At 47.8% G+C, this 23,717-nt stretch overlaps 1 protein-coding gene across 1 annotated transcript in view; it reads left to right on the plus strand.

Moving 5' to 3' along the window:
• BAALC (BAALC binder of MAP3K1 and KLF4) overlaps positions 1–23,303 on the plus strand; it is a 49,871-nt gene extending 26,568 nt beyond the window's left edge. The window contains 4 exon segments of the mRNA XM_081111407.1: positions 7,771–7,937; positions 21,025–21,030; positions 21,034–21,100; positions 21,103–23,303. Of these exon segments, the coding sequence (XP_080967533.1) occupies positions 7,771–7,937; positions 21,025–21,030; positions 21,034–21,100; positions 21,103–21,335 (473 nt within the window). The 3' untranslated portion in view covers positions 21,336–23,303.
• Positions 23,304–23,717: the final 414 nt, after the last annotated feature.

Here is a 23,717-nt window from a genome sequence, read left to right on the forward strand (position 1 = left end):
ACTTAGGGTCACTGTTTCCTTGTTGATGTTTTGTCTGAAAGATCTATCCAGTGAAGTCAGTGGGTGTTGAAGTTCCCTACTATGACTGTATTGCTGTCAGTCTCTTGCTATGACCTTTGCTTTAAACTCAAAATTGATAAAAGATTTAAATGCAAATCATCCTATATAATAAAAGGCTAATATGCAAATTGTCCCCTCAACTTGGAGTTCGACACAGAGTTCTACCAGGGCACAGGGCCTGCCCGCCAACTGCCCACAGCCCCTCTCCCTGGCCAGCCCCACCCCTGATTGGCTCCCCCAACCCTGATTGGGGTGGGCTGGCCAGACCCCACCCGTGCACGAATTCATGCACTGGGCCTATAGTGAAATCATAAAAATCCTGGAAGAAACCATAGGCAGCAAAATCTCAGACATCTCTCATAGCAATGTTTGCCGATACATCTCCTAGGGCCAGGGCAAGGAAAACAAAGGAAAAAGTAAACAAATGGGACCACATCAAAATAAGCTTTTGCACAGCAAAAGAAACCATCAACAAAATGAAAAGGCAGCCCACTGTATGGGAGAACATATTTGCCAATGATACATCTGATAAGGAGTTAATTTTCAAAATATATAAGGACCTCATATAACCTAACTAAAGGAAGACAAACAATCCAATTACAATATGGGCAAAGGATCTAAATAGACACTTCTCGAAAAAGGACATACAGATGGCCAAGAGACATATGAAAAAAATGCTCAAAGTCACTGATCATCAGAGAGACGCAAGTTAAAATGATAATGAGGTACCACCTCATACCTCCCAGAATGGCTACTATCAGCAAATCAGCAAAGGACAAGTGCTGGTGAGGATGTGGAGCAACGGGAACCCTAGTATGCTGTTGGTGGGAATGCAGACTGGTGCAGCCACTGTGGAAAAGAGTATCGAGTTTCTTAAAATCATAAAAAATGGAACTCCCATTTGACCCAGTGATCCCACTTCTAGGAATATATCCTAAAAATCCTGAAACACCAGTCAGAAAGAATATATGCACCCCTATGTTCATAGTAGTGCTACTTACAATAGCTAAGATCTGGAATCAGCCCAAATAGATGAGTGGATAAAAAAGCTGTGGTAATTTTACAGAATGGAATACTATGCAGCTGTAAAAAAGAAGGATCTCTTACCCTTTGAGACAGGTGGAGGGACCTGCAGACTATAATGCTAAGTGAAATAAGCCAGTCAGAGAAAGACAAGTATCACATGATCTCACTCGTACGTGGAATCTAATGAACAAAATAAGCTGATGAACAAAATAGATCCAGAGAGATGGAAGCATGACGAACCTCAGAAGGAAGGGGAGAGAGACAGGAAGAGATTAACCAAAGAACTTACATGTATACATGCATAACCCATGGACAAGGACAATAGTGTGGTGAAGGCCTGGGGAGGGAGTGGGAGAGGTTGGAGGGGGCTCCAGAAAGATGCTGAGGGCCTGACCCCTGCCTGGAGTAGAGGCCAATTGGCTGCAGCCCTGAAACAGGAGCTGTGGGGGAAGCGAGCCTGGCTGTGGCTTCCAGGGGGTTAGGGGAGAAACGGTGAATCTATAGTGGATGACCCGAGGGCTGAGCACCTGACACGAGGACCATTGCAGGGGACTGAGGGGTAGAAAACACACCAAGAAAGTTGAATTAAATGCACTCATCTCGCTGTCTGTACCTCCGTGTGACCTACTTGACTCTGCTGGCAAGTTACTGGGAAAGATCTGCTCCACCCTGGAGGAGGAAGACCTTTGAGCTGTGGATTAGCTTTAAAACAACAAACAAAAAGCCTTTCATGCATTTTGATGACACCAGATGTCTCCTTATTGTCTGGCCCTGGAAGGAAGAGTATGCTTCACTGAAGAGCTTTCTTCAGTGATGTGGGTAAACAAAATGTATGTGAAAGCAAAGGCTTTAGGCTCTGGCAGGCCTGGGTGGCAGCCTGCCTCTGGCATCAGATGTGGGGTCTCAGGCAGGTTACTGAACCTCCGTGTTTCCCCTTCTGAAAAAAAGGGGGGCAGGAGGAGGACGGTAGCACTTACCTACAAGGTTGATGGGACAATGAAGAGGAGCTGGGAATCAAATTCCACTCCATGCTCTTCGCTACCAGTTGCTTCAGGAGCCTTTCTCTGCATCCTTGGCTCTGAGCTTGGGGTTGGCCCTCAGCAGGAGCCCACGAATGTGAATTTCATTTCATTTCTTCTGTCAGCCTCATGCCCCAAGCCCCAGGCTTTCTTTTCCAGCACTGTTCAAGAGTCCCCGCCTTCGTGAGGACTAACCATGGCTGGTTTCAGTCCCGCCGGCAACCCCCAGGTTCTTATGAACAACTGTCTTCTCTCCCATCCACATTAGCTATTAGGGTATCTCAGTGAACATTACCAGCTGCCACACCGACGGTCAGACATCTCATCTCTTTGTTTTATTGATTGATTGGTTTAATAAAGTTGTATTTTTCAAACTGTACAGCTGGTGAGACCTGTTGTTCATGCATCTTCTCCAACAGCTGGGCATGCCGACCTTTGCGTTTCTGGGGTAAATTGCTTGAGCTCTGTGCTTTGAAACTAGTTGAGTACGTGTTTTCCTAAGGAGCTCCTGAGGGCTGCCCTGGCCAGTAGGACCTTTACTGAGGATGCGCGGATCTTCAGTCTCTCAGAGACAACAGCTGGGTTATGAGCTCACAGTTGGGAACAGAGTTTGTCACATGTTGCTTTGTCAAACAAGACTAGGTTAGTGAGCTTGTCCCGGACTTTGCCTTGGGACCTCTTCTTCTTTTTGGCCTTGTCCCTGGACTTGTCTACTGGGTCTTTGTCTTTCTTGGCTGACTTTCCAGCATCTTTCTCCTTCGAGTTGTCCTTGGGCGGCACAGCCAGACTCGGGGAGCAGGGCCTCCACGGCTGCCTCGCCAAGATGTCGGACCGAGAGCTCATCTCTTCATGTTAAGTGATGGAACTTTCTTTGTAAATTAGGCGAATAGCAAGGTATGGATTCTTGGGTGTTATTCTTGTATCTTTATATTTTATTACTATTTTTGATAGCATAATTGATGATTAACTGTAGTCTAATAACTAAAAATTACATAGGCAAATACTCTGAGTGGGTACAAAGCCTTTACTAATAAGAAAAAGCAGAATATGACATAGCTCTATTTTTTTTAAAAATCACTTTTATTTCACTAACAATATATTTAAAAAGTAGAAATGTCACAGACACAGCCCCATGAACCCCTCTCTCCCTCTGACTTTGGTCCCCTATCTTTGCCTCAAAGACAAATATTGTTATCAAACACACACACACACACACACGTGTGTGTGTGTGTATATATCTCTGCATAAAATATATAAATATGATAACATGGTATATAATAGTTTTTTCCCATATGAAAGTTCTTTTTACCAACTACTTGCTTTTTTTTTTTTTTTTACTGATTATTATTCATTAGATGTCTATCTATGTAAATCTACTTTATACTTTTAGGCTGTTGTATAGTGTTGGGGAGGGGGAAGTCGCCCCTCTACCCTTCTTGAGTTCTTCTAGCTGGACTAATAATGAGATTCACACAAGGCCAGATTAACAGAAAAAAATGTATAATTTAATACATGCCCACAGGAGATCATAAATTAGGCTCAGAGAAATGAACAAGTTGACTAGTTACCCTTTTTACGTAGACAAAGAAACAATACATTTGTGATGCGTTGATAGGACAGACACTTAGGTTTGGGTGCTCATTAGTGAGGAATCTCAACACAGTTTGGGCTCGGGTAGTAAGTTAGTAAAGGAGTAACAAGGTTTGTTTATGTAAGCTTTTTGGCCCTGGATTCCTTCATGCTAGCAATAAGGGTGTCTTTTTTTCATTTTTATTAAATCTTCATTGTTGAAAGTATTGCATATGTCCCTTTACCCCTCATTGACCCCTTCTAGCCTGCCCCCAACCATGCACCCCAGGCCTTCACCAAAGGGTGTCTCTCTTAGCCCCCCTGGAGCAGGGAGGGCACCTTCCCCAAGGAGATAAGGGCGGGCCGGCCTGCCCTCTGGCACTGGCTGCTTGTCAAGTAACTTTAAATCAAAGTCATCCATATCCCACTGTGAGATCTTTTGGGGTAGCCTGCTCCGGGCTCCGACAGTAGAATTCCATAATATAGGGAAACCACAGTTTATTTAATTATCCAACTGACGAATGGCTACATCGATTCCACTCTTCACTAGAACAGTGGCCTAGAGAGCGCCCCCCACAGGCTCTGCAATGGAGGGAGGTTTTCTACGGGAGGCACGGAGGATTAGAATTGCCAGGGCATCAAGGTGTGCACATTTGCAGCTCGAATAGATTCTGCCAGTTGTCCTCCAAGATAGATAGTTCCCTTTGTACTCCCACCAGCAATATATGAGAGGACCCATTAGCCCACACCCTTTCAACATGTAATATTAGCAGACTTCTTAACTTTTGCCATTCTGATGGGTAAGAAATGATATCTTGTTATTGGAAGTTTGCACGGCTCTATTTTTCAGTCATTCTTACATAACCTGTTAAGTTCCCAATTAAATTACAGAAGCCGAGGGGATTTGGGTATGTGTTTTGTATCCTCTAATGGCACACAGTGTGCTAGGCACAGGATAGGCTCTCGTAGATGGAGGCTAGAGGATGGATTGATTGGTTTGGACAATTTTTAAATTTCAAGAAATAAAACAGCAGAGGTGGAAACTTCAGGAAAGAAAGGTGCCGCTGATCTGATCAAAGGGGGACAGAGAAGGTGAGCCCTCGGAGAATACAGAGAGGACCTAAGGGTGTCTGCAGGGAACAGAAAGGTGGATTTTGACTTTTCCTTTTGGCTGCCTCCCAGTTCATCAGCTTGTTTCTTGCCTCCTGGGTGTCTCTTTGGGGAGAAAAGACTTCGGGCCTGATTTCCCCAAGGACAGACAGGACTCTGCTCGCTCCTTCTTGCTGTCCTTTCTGTTCCAGCTGTTGCTCTCTGCAGGCGGCTTTCTCGCATGCTGCTGGGTACGAGGGGATGCCATTTCCACCACCAACCCCCACGGCCAAGTGCGGATAGGACAGGCTGGTGATTCATCTCAGGAACTGGAGCCCTCCTGGTCAGGACCCATGGCCTTGGGGGACTGACAGGCTAGCACTGCAGTTGTCCTTCTAGACCGTATAAGTCCGTTAGTCAGTTTTTCTCCCCAACTATTGCCCAGGCCACACTGAGAAGCTCTGTTCTAGACTCTTCTTACGTGGGTTCCGGGCCCTGGAATCTCCAGTCCAAATCACAACACGCCTGTTCCCAGGTTCTTCATGGGCCTCTTCTCCTGATCCATTCTCTGGGTTTGCACACCCTGGGCCAAGGGCCAGCTGTTTGAGGGAGCAGCAAAGATAAAGGTTGAATATGTGTGCTGGGCTGTCCATACGCAGGCATTTGAGGCCCTGTTGGCGCCAGATGGAGGGGAGATGGGAAAAAAAGGGGTTCAGGCTGCCGGCTGGTGGAGGAAGGGGTGCAAAGATTTGGGGTAAGCCCTGCTGAAAGAGCCTACTTCTCTGTACATCTGGAACCCATTTACCGTGTTCCCATGTGCTACGGCCGGCCAGTCAGGAAACTCTGGGCCAGGCATTTTCTGCTGTGACTTTCAGTGTTTTAAATTCTGATTTTTCTCCATGGCCACAGTTGAGAGCCTCTTAGCAGTTTGCAGAGTAGGTGGGTAACACATGGACTCACTGGTGACGTGACATTTGGCTCTCTGCTTCCTCAGTGTCGGGATTGGAGCCTCATCAACTCGGCTTCGTCCGCCACCCCTCCCTCCCTCAGTATAGACACACTGTGCTTCCGATGCCCGCCTCACCACTCTGGGAAAGGATTTTGTTTGTTTTCCTTAAGTGTGATGAAAAGCAAACAAACCCAGGCAAACGCCCCAAAGGAACGATAGGCAAATGATTTGACAATTTAAAACAAACACACACCTAATTAGCTAATAGGCATACAAATAATGTAATATCTCTAGTAAGTCAAGAAGTGTAAATCCAAGCAATGAGATACTTTATTTTGCCTCTTAACCTGGCAAAGATGGGAAAGAAAAAAGGAAATATTCAGTGTTTGTGAGGGGTTGGGTACTACTGCATTTCATATACTGTTAGCAAAAGGGCAATGGGGTAATTGGAGATTTATAGGGATAAACGTAACAATACATTGCAAAAGACCTTAACATGTGCATGGCCTTTGAAATCTTGAACACAGTGTTTCAGTCGTACATCCATTGGTTGCTGATGCAAACTCTGATGTCAACCTCATTCTTGACTTTTGTCCTCTTCTGAAGCCTTTCTTGTTCTCAATGACGTTCTGAAATTTCACTGAGGTCCATCTAGGTTAGTTTTCTTTTTATTTATCCTGCCAAGCACTTGGGAGGCTATTTCAGTTTCACGTTGTTCTTCTGTTCTGAGAAATACTTACTTAAGCCAGATAATTTGCTGGAATGACTCACAGAACCCAGGGACACTTTACGTACACTTAGGGTAGAGGACAATGTGAAGGGCACAGATGAAAAACCAGATGAAGAGGTACTTAGGGTGAGGCCCAGAAGAGTCCCAAATGCAGGAGCATCTGTCCCCCTGGGGTTGAGGTGCACCACCCTCCTGGCACATGGGGTGCTTTCACCAACCTTAAAGCTCCCTGCACATCATCATTTAGGAGGTTTCATGGAGGTTTGATTATTAGGTGTGATCAATTATTAACTCAATCTCTAGCTCCTCTCCCCTCCCAAGAGGTGGGAGGTGAGACTGAAAGTTCCAAGCTTCTGATCAAGGTTAAGCCTTTCTGGCAACAAGCCCTCATCCTGAAGCTGTGGGAATGGGGGCATGTGTTACCTCATTAGAACAAATTTGCCTATTACTCCCAAAGTTCCAAGGATATTAGGAGCCAGGAGCAAAGACCAAGGTCATAACAAAAGATGCTCTTATCATTCCATCACTTAGGAAATTACAAGGGTTTTAGGTGTTCTGTGCCAAGAACTAGGGATGAAGACCAAATACATATTTCTTATTATATCACAGAGACTGCACCATCCTTGCTGACTGGCCTCAGCTGGTGGAGGAGTAGAGTGGCCAACACACCTGGCTACTCCTGGACTCCCTATCGCACAGCCCCTGCCCACTTCCGGCCTCCCTCTCGAACTCTCCCTCGTGCTATATGCTGTTCTTTAGCCATGAGTTCCTCACTGTAGTCCTCCTCTTGTGTTTCAGTGAGGCTGTTTATTTACACTTATTCTGTCATTTCTTGGCATTTGTTATGGGAGGGACCTAGTCCAACACCTTGAGATGGAATTATGTAAAAACTGTATAACCTTCAAACCAGTAATCCATTTCTAGGAATTCATCCTAAAGATGTAATTAAAAGTAAATCTTTAACTCTGAAGAGTTTCATCCCAGTAACATTTATTTTGAAAACGTATATTCAACTAGAAGGGATTAGTAAAGTAGATGGTGACATATTCCCATAACAGCAGACCATGTAAAAAGTAATATGACAATATTCAATGGCATGGGGAAATGCCATTGATGTATTAAGTAAAGTTATCAGGTTATAAATTATTTTTAAACATCTCATCTTCGTAAAACAAAACAACAACACACATGTTCTTATCAAAAAGGGTAACTTGGCATGGTGGGATTTCTGGTGACTCTCCTTTCTTCTTTTTGGTTGAAAATTTTCCACGCTCTTGGGGATTGTTTGTGGCAAGACTCTAATGCCATTCTCTGTCTCCCTCCCCCAGGTGTGCTGGAAGATGGACTGTCCTCCAATGGTGTGCCCCGATCTACAGCCCCAGGTGGACTATCCAACCCAGAGAAGAAGACAAGCTGTGGAACCCAGTGCTCAAATCCTCAGAGCCTCAGCTCAGGCACTTTGACCCAGAAACACAACGGCCTTCAGACCACAGAGGTAGGTAGGTCACAGCCACACACCAACTTGGGCCTGGAGAAAGGGAGAGACTGTGCCCTTGGCAAGAACAGTGAAGGTTCCTCTTGCTAATGGAAATTCTCTGCCTCACCCATGTGAAAATTGCTGCCAATAAAATAGCAAGACCCAACACCTACCCCAACTCCTGCCTTGAGGGCTGCTAGGTTTAGTTGAATCAGCTGAAATGGGTCCTTGATGTTGGCACTCTAAGGGAAGTGTGTTTGCTTAAAGGCAGCTTTGTTCAAGGATCTCCTTTCCCGTGTCAGGTCTCACCATCTTGATCGTGAGGACTGTGCTGGCTGTAGCAACCAGTCTTAGGCCAGGCAGTCGGCCAGTCTTAGGGGTTGGCAGCATGGGGAGTAGATAGGGAAGGAGAGAGAGGACCAGGCGGGCTATGCGAAGCCCCTAGGGGGACTCTTGCCGCAGAATGTTGCTGTTGGAAAGGAAGTAGGACTGCAGGGTCCCTGGCCTCACTAGCATCCTTTCTGATTCTTGCTTCCCTCTCTGAGCTCTTGTTGGAAAGTGCTCCTCCCATGGGAATGAATGCCCTTAGGAGACCAGCCAAGGCTCTGCAGCCTCTTCCTCCTTCCACTCCCCGTCTCCCTCCCACTTCCTCATCTTCCCCATCTCCCACCTCCTTTCAAAGTCCACTGCTTACTGCACGCTCCAAACTCATTTTTCCCCTCTTCCTGTTATAACTTACTGGTCCTGTCCCCTCAGGCCAATGCCACCTGTTTTCTGAGGGCACAACTGGTCATCTAATGACGGAATTCGTGCTCACATCAGTGCGTTACCTCGCTAAGCTTTGGTCAAAAAACCTGTTGCAACTTCAGTTCTAACACTCATTAAGGAAGGAGCCTTGCAGGAATCACTCAATCTCTCAGAGTCTCAGGTTCCTTATCCACACAGTGGAAATAATACCAAAATGAGACAGCAGATGGGCCTGCTCTTTGTAAATCGAGAAGCACTATAAGAAAGGCAGGATGGATTAACAGGGATGGTTAGGCACACAGTGCCATAAACCAATTATTATTTTTCAAGTATATTTTTATTGACTTCAGAGAGGAAGGGAGAGGGAAGAGAGAAAGAGAGAAACATCAATGATGAGAGAGAATCATTGATTGGTTGCCTCCTGCATTCTCCACACTGGGGATCGAGCCCACAACCCAGGCATGTGCCCCAACCAGGAATCAAACCATGACCTCCTGGTCCATAGATTGATGCTCAACCACTGAGCCATGCTGGCAGGGCCCATAACCCAATTATACAAAACTGATGGTGGCCATTCAGGTACGGCAGACGGTAATGGGTAGGGAGAAGATTTGAGGATCACAGTGGCCCTTCCTGGGATTCCTAGTGCGTACGTTGCCTGTGCATCAGCTGGCCTTCTAGAAGCCTAATCATCATTGCTGTCTCCCAAGGCAGACTGGGCCCCACAGAACTACACTCAGAAGCTCCAGCCTGAGCCCTGCCACTTGCCCCCTAGCCTCCTCCCCACACTTGTGCCCTTTCCCTTTGAGCCAGGATGTGCGTGGCAGGGAGGAAGGCGCTTTGCCTGGTGCGTGACGTGGTGCACACGTTTGCTTTCCCACCTCCCTTCCTGTCCCATCATCCGTCACTTTAAAATTGTGTTCTGTGATTTACAGAGCACTTTGGATCTACTGGTTCGTTCAGTCTTCCCAAGAGCATTTTGTGAAGTAAGCGTCATCCTCATTTTATAGACAAGGAAATGGGCTGCCTTTACTAGTAATTGTCTGACAGGAATGGCTGTGTAAGTGCTGGAGGTGGGTGCCAGTAACTTTAAATTGAAACAGGCGACTATTAGAACGGGGAGGGGGGTAGCATAGAGATCGGAAAGTACTTTTTTACTGAAGAATAGTGTGTATTAGTCAGCTATTGTCATCATAATGCTGCATGACAAAGCACTTCAACATCCACTGGCTTAGAATAGCAGTCCTTTTCCTCCTCATCAGCTGCAACTTGACCGATCCAGGCCTGACTTCAGGCTCCAGGCTCCGGGGCTTGCTGAACCTTCTTTTCCACGTGCATTGTTCTGGGAATTGGGCCAAAAGAGCAGCAGCATTCTGAGGTATATTCTCCTCATGACTCGGACTGTGTTGGGGCTCAGGGCAGACTGCCCCAAAATATGCCACTGGGCATATTGATTATTTTTAATTAAAGTGACTTAGGAAATAGCTGGTGCAAAAAGAGCACGCTGACTGTCCTTTGTCTCTGGAAGCAGGAAGTAAACCTCCTGTGTGAAAGGTGCTCTCCCGTCCGGGAGGCAGGGACACTCCTCATCGCCAAGATAGGAAGGAAACTCGGGGCTGTGAGGGCTGTGTGAACAGCGTGTGTGAACAGCGCTGCTTATATTCTTTACTAATTAAGCACCCAAGCTTATGTTTCTTAGTCTTATCAGTTCTTCATGAATTTGTGGTTTCTTTGTCTAAAAAAGTATAAAAGCTGCCTGCTTTGGTCATTTTTTCAGGTTGCATATCTGTGAGACCCCAATAGGTACAAACTTGATTTTCTCCCGTCAATCTGTCTCATGTCCACTTTTTTCTTAAACCAGCCAGAAGAACCCAGAAGGGTGTCAGGAAAATATTTTCCTCCCTGACAGCAGAAACCCAAGAGGGCGAAATCAAACTGTTCAAACACATTTTATGTCTCTGTTTACATCCTACCAACCAACCTCCTGTTGGGCAAAGCCCGTCACATGGACAAGCTCTACAGCAATAGGGCAAGGAAGTATACTCTCCACCAGAGTTGTCCCTGGTGGAAAGATAGGAGCAATAATACAATCTACCACATATAACCCACATACAGAAAAATGCACAGCTCATAGTTCAATGAATTTTTATAAGACATTATAAAAATTGTAACCATCTCCCATATGAAGACATTATCACTACCCCAGAAATCCTCCTATGCCCTTACCCAGGCAACATTTCATTTTTTTTTTTTTTTTATGGCTGAGGAGTATTCCCTTGTATATATACCATATCACATGTTGAAGGACACCTAGGTTGTTTCCATGTAACATTCTTGTGCATGCCCTTCTGTGGACATACACTTCTTTGGGGTATATACGTGGAGTGAAGTTGCTGGCTCCTAGGATGGGGATATATGCAACTTTCATAGACACAAACAATTAGTTTTCCAAAGTGGTTACACCAGCTTACACGCTCACCAGCAGCATATGCATCTGGTTATGGAGCATAAGAATTTAAAGCCAGTGTGTTGTGCTTAGTCCTCCTAGACATCGCTTAGGCCGCTATGACATGGCGATATTATCTCACTTAATCCTCACAGGGACTCTGAAATGTTGATTTGCTGTCTCCGGTCCACGCATGGAAATGGAGACTCTGAGGTAGCGAGGGAGAGCACTTCCTCAGTCCACACTCACACGCACCCTGGGATCTCGTGTTGTTATTAAAGTCTGGCCACGCGGAGCCAGACCCTGGGACCCAGACCCTGGGACCTCAGCAGCAGCGGAAACTATTGCCGGGGAGTGAGGACCACACACACAAAGCACCAGAGGGCAGATGGCTCATACTGATAAGCCATCCAGGCTGCTTTTGTGTTCACAATTCAATGAACAATGGCTACATTGAACTATTTCCAAACTAAGATGAGGGAGCAGATAACTTTAGTTATAATTGCTGCTAAATGCATCAGCGGGTCTTCCACTGCTGCGAGCTCACCCGCCACCAGATGTCCTGGGTCCCTGACATGGTGTGGAGAAGGTTTTCCATCTAAGGCAGTGGTTCTCAACCTTCTGGCCCTTTAAATACAGTTCCTCATGCTGTGACCCAGCCATAAAATTATTTTCGTTGCTACTTCATAACTGTAATGTTGCTACTGTTATGAATCGTAATGTAAGTATCTGATATGCAGGATGGTCTTAGGCGACCCCTGTGAAAGGGTCGTTCGACCGCCAAAGGGGTCGCGACCCACAGGTTGAGAACCACTGATCTAAGGTGTCGGTTTACAAGACAGGGTTACCTCAGATTTCCCTTTCTTTTCAGCAGAGCCATCTCACACCAACACAGCTCTCAGCTACCTGGAATCTGCCCAAGGAAATAGGTTTTCTTCCTATTCCATCCAGGGCCTTGGACATACTGTTTCTTCCTGGCTTGTGTTTTATCCTCTGGACCAAAGCTTCCTGCATGTTCAGCATCTGGCTCAAGCAGTGTCCACTCGCCTCTTCCTGTCTTCCTCTGCTCCCCCAAGATGACCTGTTAGCGTTTCACAGCTTTCCCTGGACATCACCAGGCCACCTGGCTGATGGTCCTTCGCCACTTTTTTAAAGCTTCCCTCCTCCAGAGGAACCCTTCATGGAGCATGCGTCCTCATGCACGGAGGTGCCTACTGCAGCGCCCTGTTCAGATTCCCAGCACACTTGTGCCTTACAGGTGGTCCTTGCTAGGCCTGGAAATTTCCCCACCAGTTCCCAGAAGCACTCGTTGGGCTCATTCATCGAATGTTCATTTATTGAGCGCCGTCTAGGTACCAGGCACCATCCAGGTTCCAGTGCCAACCACCTCAGAGTGGAAAAGGCACGCATGTCCCTTGCTCTGAAGTAGCTGCCGTGTTAATGAGGGGTGAGGGTTATAAAATAAGTGGTGCTGAGATGGAGATAAAAGGCCACTGGTAGGTAATAGCAATCTCTCTGCTTAACACAGATAAAATCGCCCACAGGTCCAGTCGCTCTCTGAAGGGTGAAGAGGGGCTGCTAATGCCTGTGAACAAGGGCATCTCATGTTCGGAGCCCTTCTCCACTTCGGGTTCCATCAAGCAAGCTATCAAACAAGCCACGCCTCCCCTCTGTCCGTTTTCTCTGGCCCCTGTCTTATGCCTGCTGTTCATGGGTTCTAACTGGCAAAAAGAATGTAACAAAAAACGACCTTTCACAAATTGGAACTGGCTGTCTCAGCGGGAGCTCTCGCTCTTTCTCTGTGGCACCTTGATTTCCTCCGGTCACTTGGGACTCCCACTCCACGGCATCGATAAACCAGTGACTGTGTCTCCTTCCCCCAGCTCCTCTCCTGAGCTCAGCAAACAGCATGAGAGGAAGCGCTGTAGCTGCTTGCTCTCTCTTGCTAATGAATTGTTCGGGAACACTGGCGGCCTCCGAATATCCACTCTGAATCGTGAACGTGCCCTTTCCTCAGGCTTAGGGCCTGTTTTTCTCTCCCAGAACTACCTCCTCAAGTAGTCAGCTGAGGTAGAAATCTATGTGGCTGTAGCTCCTAGTACACGAAGCCCCAAGCATGTGCTGGCCTCCCGGTGAGCTTCATGTCATCAGGAACCGCATCTATCCGAGGTGCCTGATTATTCTTGGCAACGTGACCAGCTCACACTAATGGGACTAGCCAGTGCCCGGACTGTTCTCACCTAAGCATCCTCCTCTGCCTCCACCCGCCCCCCTCCCCTCCCTGCCTGCAGTGTCTGACCGCAGGCAAGGCTTGGCCCATACAGGAAAGATGGCTGTGGCCAGAGAGGGAGGCCTGACCCAGAAAGGAGGCCAGGGCCAGCCCCGTTTCTCCTGGATGGCAGTAATAGGAGATATCTGAGAAGAGTTTGGAAAGTAAATATGAGTGTCTTCCAGGAAAACAAAAACAAGACATTAAATGGAGGGGGAGACTAGAATAAATTATTGGGGAAAACCAAAGAGGGAGGCCTTTAGAAGGGTACTTGGGGGTACTCACTAGCTCCATCCTGGCAGTCTAGGGATGTGGGGTGTATGCGTATGTGTAGGGATTTCCACGGAGTATCTTTATATTATTGGCTGCTTCCTTAGATAGATGAAGACTTGCAAGACCAATCTATAATAATAAAAGGGTAATATGCTAATTAGACTGGACATCTTCCGGACGTTATTCTGGATGTTTTTTCTAAAGCTGGGGCCAGGGGGAAGCCAGCTGGGGTCCCAGGTGCCTACGGGAAGCCTGTGTCCCGAGTGCCGAGTGCCGGAGGAAAGCCGGTGCCGGCAGCCGGGGAAGGAAGGCTACTCTTGCATGAATTTTTGTGCATCGGGCCTCTAGTTCTATTAGAAACCTCTTGGGAGAGAAACTTCCTTCTTTGTATTCTTCCCTTGCCCCCTGAGCTTACTTCCAAGTTATGCTCCTGCCGTGTATGTGCTCACTAACTACATGCTGATTGACTGAGACCAGCCTAATACTTGACTAAAATTAGAAAGGTTTCCTACGGCTCCCCTCCCACCCATCCCCGCTCCAGCACCACCATCACATGATGGATGACGATTCTGTGGGAACCCAGTTGCTTTCCCAAAGCAGGTTCTACTGCCTTCCTGCTGTTTGATCTGAGGTTCAAGTTGCAAAGCAACACCTGCTTTGGACACTTGATACCTGAGAGAGAAACACCCCAGGCTGTTAGCCTAGGTGAGTGCCTTGCATGGGGTTGCACACTGCACGGGATTGCGCCAGGCCTGGGGAGTTCCTGAGAGTTTTGCCTGAGACATGCACTGATCCCTGCCTCTGGAAACTAGCAACCTGGCCCTCGGTGGACTGGCTGAGATTAAATGTTTCGGACCAACCTCGCATGAATGCCATACAATTTATGAAGCAGCAGCAGCAGCAAGTAAATCATGGAATTCAGGAACAGCCAGAGGTCTGTTCTCGTCTGTCTCTCTTTAACGGGATTTGACTGAAAAGAAGAAAATTCTCTTGAGTTACAGCTGACAAGGCTCAGTCGTTAATCTTTCGGGAAGGAGGAGAGGAGGAAACTGACTTTTTCAGAGGGTCTACTCTGAGCCAAACATACTCTGTTTGGTGTTACCTTTAACCCTCAGAACTCCAAGAGGTGAGCAGGTTCCTCCCCACCTCGGAAAACAGGCTCAGAAGGTGGTATTCGGCCAGCATGGCACAGGGAGTTGGGATGTGGCCGTGTTGGAGTACACAAGCCCAGGTCTGTCTGCCTCCAGACCCCATGCTCCTCCTTCCCACTGCCTGGAACCAGATGGCGGAGGATTTAGGGTGAGCTCTGGCAGCTGTGGGAGGCTGGATGTGGGACCCGGGGCCACCATATTTAGTTCAACTCACCACCTATTTTGACATTGGCCTTGGGCAAATTGTACGGCCTGGGTGACTTCAGCTGCCTCTTCAGGAAAGGGCACAGTACCATTCCCAGTCATCCCACGGGGCAGTGCAAGGGACAATCAGGAGCATAACTGAAACCCTGTGGGGAAGCTGAGGTTTAGTCAGGGCAATGTAAACAGGTTCTATTTCTAGGGATTCTCTCTCTCTCTCTCTCTCTCTCTCTCTCTCTCTCTCTCTCTCTCAAGATTTATCTTCACATATACATTCTTCATCAGATTTCTTGTTGGGTGTCTGTTCTGCAACAGGCACTAAGTTAGACTCTGGGATACTGTGGTGAACACAACAGACTGGGTCCCTACCTTCTTGAAGTTTATAATCTCATGAGGACATAGAAAATAAGCAAGCAAGCAAATAGTAAATATATAATCAAGCCGTGGTTAAAAACCAGGAAGTACAGAGTGTGAGAGAGAGAATGAGATGGTCCTCTGCTCCTGTGTCTTAGGAAACCCAGCCACATTCCATAAAATCACGCACCGAATACCTCTGGGGAGGCCAAGGGTGGCCAGAGCACGGGAGCAAGTGTTACTTAAAAAAAAAAAAAAGTTTGTACTGATTTTAGAGAGAGAGGAAGGGAGAGGGAAAGAGAAACATCAATTGGTTGCCTCCTGTATGAACCCCAAATGGGGATTAAACTTGCAGCCTAGACATGTGTCCTGACCAGGAATCGAACTGGTGACCTTTCGGTGCACGGGATGACAGTCAACCAACTGAGCCACACTGGCCAGGGCGAGCAAGTGTTGCTTTTCACTGCGCCCTTCTCTACTCTGAATTTCCTTTAGCATAAATATGTATTGCTTTTATAATTAGAATCCTAGTTATACAGAAAAATCGGTGTCTGATAAATCGTAATCTCAGCCTTTTTTTTCTTAGTTGTCTGCAAGGGACTGAAAGGGGTCATACCATGTTAGGTATAGATATATTTGCAGAGTTAACATTAAGCTGCTAACGTCTGCTTCCATTTTGGGGGACAGTGAGAAGAGGCTGAGCAGGTTTAGGCCAGTCTTGAGTCTAGGCCTCCCCAGAGCAGCCAGGCCATCCCCACTTCCACCCGAATGAGCTGGGGCCTTGACTTTAAACCCTAAGGAAAGAAGTCCATCTGGGTTTGAGGCTACAGAGAAGATATCACAGTCAATCTGGTTCCCCTTGAGAAACCTCAGCCCATGAATTACTCTTCATTAAAGAGGCAGGATTAAGAGGCCTAAAATCAATGATTCACAGAGGACTAAACCTGCAGAAATTAAAATGAGGCCAGGGAAGAATGGAAAAACTGTAAAACTGGGTGAGAAACAGGAGGTGGCCCATTAACAAGAGTCAGTGGTGCTGAAACTCACAAAATAAGAATTTTAGAAGTGGAAGAAGGATTGAATTAGCAGACGGCTGAAAAGGCTAAAGGTGCCAAATAGGCTTCTGTCATCATTGAGTTGTGAACCATCAGATTTTTTTAAGCCAGTAATTACAATAAGGACACGTTTTCTTTTCCTGTCATTAAGTCAAGAGGGTGGGATGTTACATAAAAAGGTTTGGCTGGTTGGAAACCACATCAGAGGGGAAAACATACGTGATATACAAAATGCCATAGACCCGGAGGAACAAAAGTGGTATCATTATTTCGTGTATCTGTATTGCTTTTTTCCCATAGGAGGGCAAAGCACCTTACTTCTCGGAACTTCTAGAGACAATAATCTGGCGTTGTAGTTCCGTCCTCGTCTTCTTTCTCGCTCTCGTTTGGGCGTGAAACCTGAGGTGTCCAGATTGTAACTGCTTTGCAGTGACGACCAACCCCTGAATAGGGGAGCTGCTGTGAAAGGGGCGGACACCTTCCCCCTGCGGCCTCAGACGTGGAAGCTTCTCCTTTATAAAATGCTTCCGAGAGAACGCATTTCCAGGTGTTTGATTTCCTAAAGGCAATACACTGTCATCATTTGAAAATGGGTTTGCTTGTGGCATGGAACCTTCTGTGCCCATCACTGGAAGACATAACTCCAGTTGGCCCTTGATCCAAGTGCATGTCTTATAGAGTTGTGATTATTGATGTTATTTAAAAGTAGTAGTAGTTGTGTCTCTCTCACATCGATGTTTCTCTCTCTGTCTCTCCCCTTCCCTCCCACTCTTCCTGAAAATCAATGGGAAAATATCCTTGGGTGAAGATTAACACACACACACACACACACACACACACACACACACACACACGAGGAAAAAGTAGTAGCAGCAATAGTCATAGTTTCAGAAGAATTAGAGCTTTCTACATAATGGTCTGTTTCACTGACATCCTTTTGCAAGTATAATTAATGTTGATGGCTGTCATTGGGGTGATTCACTGTCCTGGGCAGGCTCCCAGAATGTGGGACTTTCAGTATTTTTAATTCTCACCCAAGGATATGTTCTTATTGATTTCCTGAGAGAGAGAAAGGGGGGAGGAAGGGAGGGATCGAGGGAGGGAAGGAGGGAGGGAGGGAGGGAGGGAAACATCAATTGGTTGCCTCCCAATACACATTCTGACTCAGGATCAAATCCACAACCTAGGTATGTGCCCTGACTAGGAATCAAACCTGAAACCTTTTGGTGTACGGGACCATGCTCCAACCAACTGAGCCACCTGACCACGGCCTGCGACTTTCCTTTTAAAACAGGTCAGTCGTGGGTAAACTGGGAGAAGTTGGTCCCCCTATTAATGCTAAGTGACATGCATAATTCTCTCAGAAAAAAACTAAGAAGCAAGCATTATTTCCCCAATTTCAGGGAAGGGGACTGACTGAGTTTCAAAGATTAGAGCAACAGTGCTTGTGACGGCAAAGGGATGGGTGGCAAAGCCTTGTGCTAAATCTAGGTCTGTCTGCCCCAAAACTTGAACTGTGAATAGGCTTTTGATGTACAGATTTAAGAAATTGCCCCGTTGTACCTGAGGTTCACACCACACATATTCTCTGGCTGTTCCGGGAATGACTATTTCATAGCCTCTGACTCTTTACTTAAACAGGTTGGGAAATTAAGAATCAACCAACTACTGAATATTTGCTTGGATATTTAAGCTTAGAAAAACAGACTGAAATATAGAGCAGAACATTTTCTGTGTATAATCTTTAATAACCGTTTGTGAAATCTTGCCAACAACTCGAAGGAAAGCAGTTAGGCCGTTCAGAAAATTTACATTTCCATTCTGGAAAGCTCTCGTACTGCCCACCAGTTTAGGGGAACGCAGCCGTCAACTTGGCCCATTTCAATAAGGCCTCTGTGTCTCTATCCCACGCCCAGTCCTCAACGCTTCTATGCGAGAACACCTGAACTCAGATGGAATTACCCTCATAATTGCCACACTTTTCTTTAGGAAACAAGTTTGGTTGTGGGACTTTATGACTTTTCTGCTTTTAGGGAAAAATAAATCCATAGGTGGCACTGCTGGCCCTGGTGCCAGGTCAGGCGTGAAAGAGCTGAGTGTAGACTGAATCCTTAGATAGCACTGACCACGGGTGTTAAAGCAAGGGACACGGACAAATGCGGTGCTTGTGCGTCCCTTCATCCATGTACTCAGCCAGAGTTAAACAGAGAGCCTACTGTGTCTCAGACTGAGCTGGGCACTGGGAGTGTGAAGAGGAAAACAGTGAAATCCTTTCTCATGCAGTCAATGAATCAGGCTAAAATTGCATGTAGTCAAAATTATCTTTAAATATCCCTCAAGTCACCTAGCCTGGCCAGTGTAGCTCAGTGGTTGAGCATCGATCTATGAACCAGGAGGTCACAGTTCAATTCCCAGTCAGGGCACATGCCCAGGTTGCAGGCTCAATCCCCAGTGGTGGGTGTCCAGGAGGCAGCTGATCAATGATTCTCTCTCATCATTGATGTTTTTACCTCTCTCTCCCTCTCCCTTCCTCTCTTAAATCAATAAATCAATAAAAAAAAATTTTTTTTAATCACCTATAGAGTATGACCTTAGGTCAGGTTCCTTAGAAGCAGGGCCTGCGATCAGGGTTCTCTTGCAAGTGATGGAAAGTCTCAGGTGAAACCAGACGGAGTGGGGAAGCAGGGTGGGGCCGAGGACCAGGTTCAGCAAACACATCAGCCCAGCTGAACGGCTATAGTGCAGCCTCCGCCTGATCCCACGGGACCTCCGGAGCATGAGTGGCAACAGAGATGTAGACCCCTTGAGGCAAAGGGGGCGGCCTTTTGTGTCCCCTACAATCAGGCATTGGCTTGGGGCTGTCTCCAGGAATTAGGGTGAAACCTCTTGGGCATCTCTGGCGAAGTGGCTCCAATCAGATGCAGGCAGTTCTCAAAAGAAGGGCGCTGCTGTGAGCAGTTAGCAGCCGAAACTCACAGCAGCGGGGGAATGGATGGACCGGCCGCGTCAAGGGACTCTGAGAGGCCCATCACCAGCAGCTACCGCACAGGGTCTGTGTGACAGGATAGAAGCCTGCGCGTCGTCTGTTAGTAAAGACAACAGAGCGATTTCTTTCTCTCCAGGGGTGCACAGCCCACCATTTCTTTGGAGGCACTGCAGATGAAGGAGTTGCCTTGCGTGCAGGGGCCATATTGCATAAACAATATGTGCTGTCGTCAGTAACTCACACCCGCACGGGGAGATGCTCCCACCTTAGGAGATGCTCGTGCAGAGCAGAGCCTGACTGAGTTTCCCAGGAAGCAGACTCTGAGTTGATATTAGACAGGATGTTCCCCAGGAAGCTCCCTGCCAGCACCGTGGGAGGGAGGGCTGGAAGGAGGAGCAGGCAGAGAGGGAAGCTGAGCCACAGTGCAGACCTGAGGACAGCCTCGGCCGACCCCACCGACCCCACCCCATGCAGAGCTCTGGAGATAAACGGCCTGTCGGAGCTGGCCTGCTCTGGGCCAAATAGCCAGGCTTTTGTACGCCTGCCTTCACCCCCCACCTTGGGAAGGGCAAGGCCCTGGGTGAGGTGGCTCTGCAGCTGAGGCCACTCTGGAGGGACAACCGGAGGCTCCTTGCTGGCTGTATTCCCTGCAGCTGGACAGCAGGTCCTTCCTGGGTTGGGATTGGTGGCACGTCTCTGTCCGCCCTCGATGAAGACACTCATAGGGCACATCTCACACTCGCTCCAAGCGCATGGCCAGTGAGTGGGATGGGCACAGCTGCCCCTCACTAGTTAAAGGTGTTTTCTCTTGAAGGAGGGTGCGGTGGTGCATATGGTTGAAGAACTTACAGTTTAGTCAACGCTTTAGTATTTAATATGAAGTCTGGAGTTTTATCCTTGGGGTATCTTCACTTAAAAGGGGATACACTGTCCTATTTTTTACTTATTATACTTACTAAGTCTTTTTTCATTTTTATTCAGTTACAGGCATGGCCTAAGCACCTTACGTGCATCCTCTTATTTAACCCTTATAATAGCCTTCTGTGATAGGTACTATTATTATTCCCCGTTTTACAGGTGAGGAAACTACAGGTTAGAGATGTTAGGAGAAACTTGTCCATTGTGAAACTATATAGTCGGGATTATAGCCAAAGTCTGTCTGACTCCAAAGCTCAAACCCTTAACTACTCTACTGAAACCAGCTGTGAAACCTTTCACGTTACCCTGTGATGGACCTTAGCTTATTCATTCATTCAGTCGGCCATGTTTTACTGAGCACGCCCCGTGCCAGGCTCTGTGGTGTGAGAGGTTCCCCAGAGAAGCCTGTGAGAAGGAGCACACGTGCATGTGTTCTCGGGGGTCATGCCTCCTGCCGCTGTGTGTGCATGTGTCTCTGTGTGTGCGTGTGCGTGTGCATGTCTCTGTGTGTGCGTGTCTCTGTGTGTGCGTGTGTGTGCGTGTGCGTGCGTGTGTGCGTGTGCGTGTCTCTGTGTGTGCGTGTGTGTGCGTGTGTGCATGTGTGTGAGTGTGTCTGTGTGTGTACCCCTCTCGGGAGACGAATGCAATGTGAGGACTTTGGCTCCCTCCCAGTAACTCAATCCACTGTGCTACACTTTTTAACAGGCTAAATGAGATGCTAAGCGAATGCCTGCAAAAGAAGTCACCATTAACGTCACAGAGGGCAGCACCCGGCAGGTGGAGGAAGCCGAGGAATCACAGAGAACTGTGCCCACGCGGGCAGATGGACTTCTTTGGTGCCCATCGCATACCGGATCCCACAGGGAACCTTGAAGAGGAGGGTGGCCCTGCTGAACGTGAACGCTGCTGAGTGCCTGGAGAGACTGTCTGGCCCGGCAACCGACAGCTGCCTGAGCTCCCGGGACATTCTGGGCCCCTGGTTTTCGCGTACATGTGTTGGCACAGCGCTCACATAGGCCAATAAGCTGCAAAGGAGCGGCTCAGCGTGCTGCCTTGCGATGCCTGCGCTTAGGTCCGGCTTGGGAGGGCTGAGCTAAAGCCACAGGCCGGTTTCTGAAGCAGAGAACGGAGAAGGGGTGGGAGAGTCACGTGTCAGCTCCACGCTCTCCTGGCCACGGGAGTGTGCGTCGCTTCTGGCTAGCCTGTTCATTCTTTCTTTTTGAATGCGATTGAAAGTTGGCTCTCGCCTAACTTTAAGCCAAGATGCATGAGAAATCAAGAACCAGGACAACTCCCTGTTATTCTTGTTTCCTGAGCTCCAAGCCCAGCACACCCGGCGTGTCTCTGGGAGGCCTCTGGGAGGCAGCCACACCCATTTCCCATCCGCCTGCAGTGCCCCCGCCCCCATGCCGGTGTCCACATCGGCCTTTGAACCATATGTCACAGCCGTTGTGGTCGGTGCATCCAGCCAAGGACATCCCCGCGGGCTCAGCCAGACATGGCATTTTTCATAGCTTCCCAGGTCCCTTGGCTTGTGTTCTCGAGCGTTCTCTCACTCAATCGGGTCATTTGCAATTGTTTCTGAAAGAGCGGGCGCTGCTCACGGGCGGGAGATTGTCCAGACCATGTCAGCTGCGCACAGGGCTTCCCTCGCCCTCTCTGAGGGCTGCCCCAGGACTATGGCCTCTGCAGAGGAATCCCTTTAGAATGTCAGTACCTGATGGACGTGCAATCGCATTGACATCAGATTGGCATGCACTGTGTTAGAAATCGGGTAGCTGATGCAGGAAAAAAAAAAGTTTTTCTAGGAACACACATTTCTAGCATTTCTTTCAATGGTTAGGTGGACTATTTTCCTCCAAAGTCATGTAGCAAGGACTTGGGAAAGAGAGGCCTGACGTTGCACCAAATGATACCAGTGAGCTCCATGCGTGGCAGGAACAGGCAGCCGGCTGCTGTGTGCTTATATAGCACAGTCCAGACAACCGGCATCCGCAGGTCCCAGTCCAGACACTGTCTCCTCACCTGCCAACTCTGTTATTCCTCAAACACAAACGGGCAGCGTCACTTCCTCCCTCCCTCCCTTCTCTCCTTCAGTAGATTGCGTATTTATTCATTAAACATTCAATGCCAACCCGGAGCCAGGCACCTGGCAGATGCTGAGAGATGGGCGGCTGGCCGGTCACCATCGTCTATCCTGACCCTGACCGTGGACTTAATAAGCAGAGACTGACGGAGACACTGAGGTCCCGTGTGTTGTGAATGGCCCTGCGGTGTGATCTCACGTGTATATTCAGGACAGGTTTCCGTCTTAAACTCTGCATGCGTGTCCCGATCACACAAGACTTCCACCGGACCCCAAACGACAGTTTCCTCAAATCTCTGTCACTTTCCGATTCTTTGAGAAAGGGCTTTTCAGCAACTTCATGTTTTGAAATGTTTAATAATAATAATAATAATAATAATAATAATAATAAAAGCAAAACCTATGACTCCTATGTCCCCACTGGCATTACTGAGCAGGAGCCCCGACTGCCACAGGTGGGCGTTGCTCCTGCAAGTTCAAGGGCTCACTGTCCCAGGGCACCTGCCTTGTGTGTGTGTGTGTGTGTGTGTGTGTGTGGAGGGTGTTCCTTCACCCGGCGCTGCTCTCAGCCACAGGCTAAGCCTCGTTTCTCTGCACAGCCGTGTTTTCTATCACTTAGCTGCTCCATGTTGCATGGGATTGATCCACTTGAGAGCGTGTCTCCGTTTGATGTAGAGACAGTGTCTCACTCCTGGGGCAGAAGGGGGTAAACGGCATGTATGATCCGCCCCTCTGCAGAGCAATCTGGGTGTCACCAAGACCGTTTCTGGACTGTTACTGGAAATCTGTCTGGCAGTTTTTTCATGTGGATGTGATATGGGAACTGATTCTTACTACCCTATTAGCATAACACTTTCTATGGCAACGTTCATGTCAATAAAGTCATCGATTTCAAACATGTGGGCAGTTACAAAGAATCTTTACTGAGACCTTACATGTGTATGTAGAGATGCTTAGATTTTTTTTTTCACTTTTAAGCCAAGACCTTTCACATAAGTGATCTCTATGACTCCTCCAAAAAGGTAGGTAAAGAGAAAACTGTTAGCGCCAAGTTCAGCTATAAAAGTATTTGTGGTCCGCTCAACCGGAAAGTGATGGAGCAGATGCAAGTGAGAGAAGTTGGTCTGAAAATCCAGTGCTTTTCCCACCATATAACATGGTACCTCTCCTGGCAAGAAGGGCTGGCATGGCTGGGAGACTCGGCCACGTGGGGTGGAGTGGGGTGGGGGGTTGTCACGGAGCCTGACACAACGCTGAGCCCAAGTCTAAGAGGGTGGCGGCAGTAACTAGAGAGGGCTAGGGAGCTCTTGGG

The sequence above is a fragment of the Myotis nattereri genome, assembly GCF_964212035.1.
Source record: "Myotis nattereri genome assembly, chromosome: 17".
NCBI classification, from domain to species: domain Eukaryota; kingdom Metazoa; phylum Chordata; class Mammalia; order Chiroptera; family Vespertilionidae; genus Myotis; species Myotis nattereri.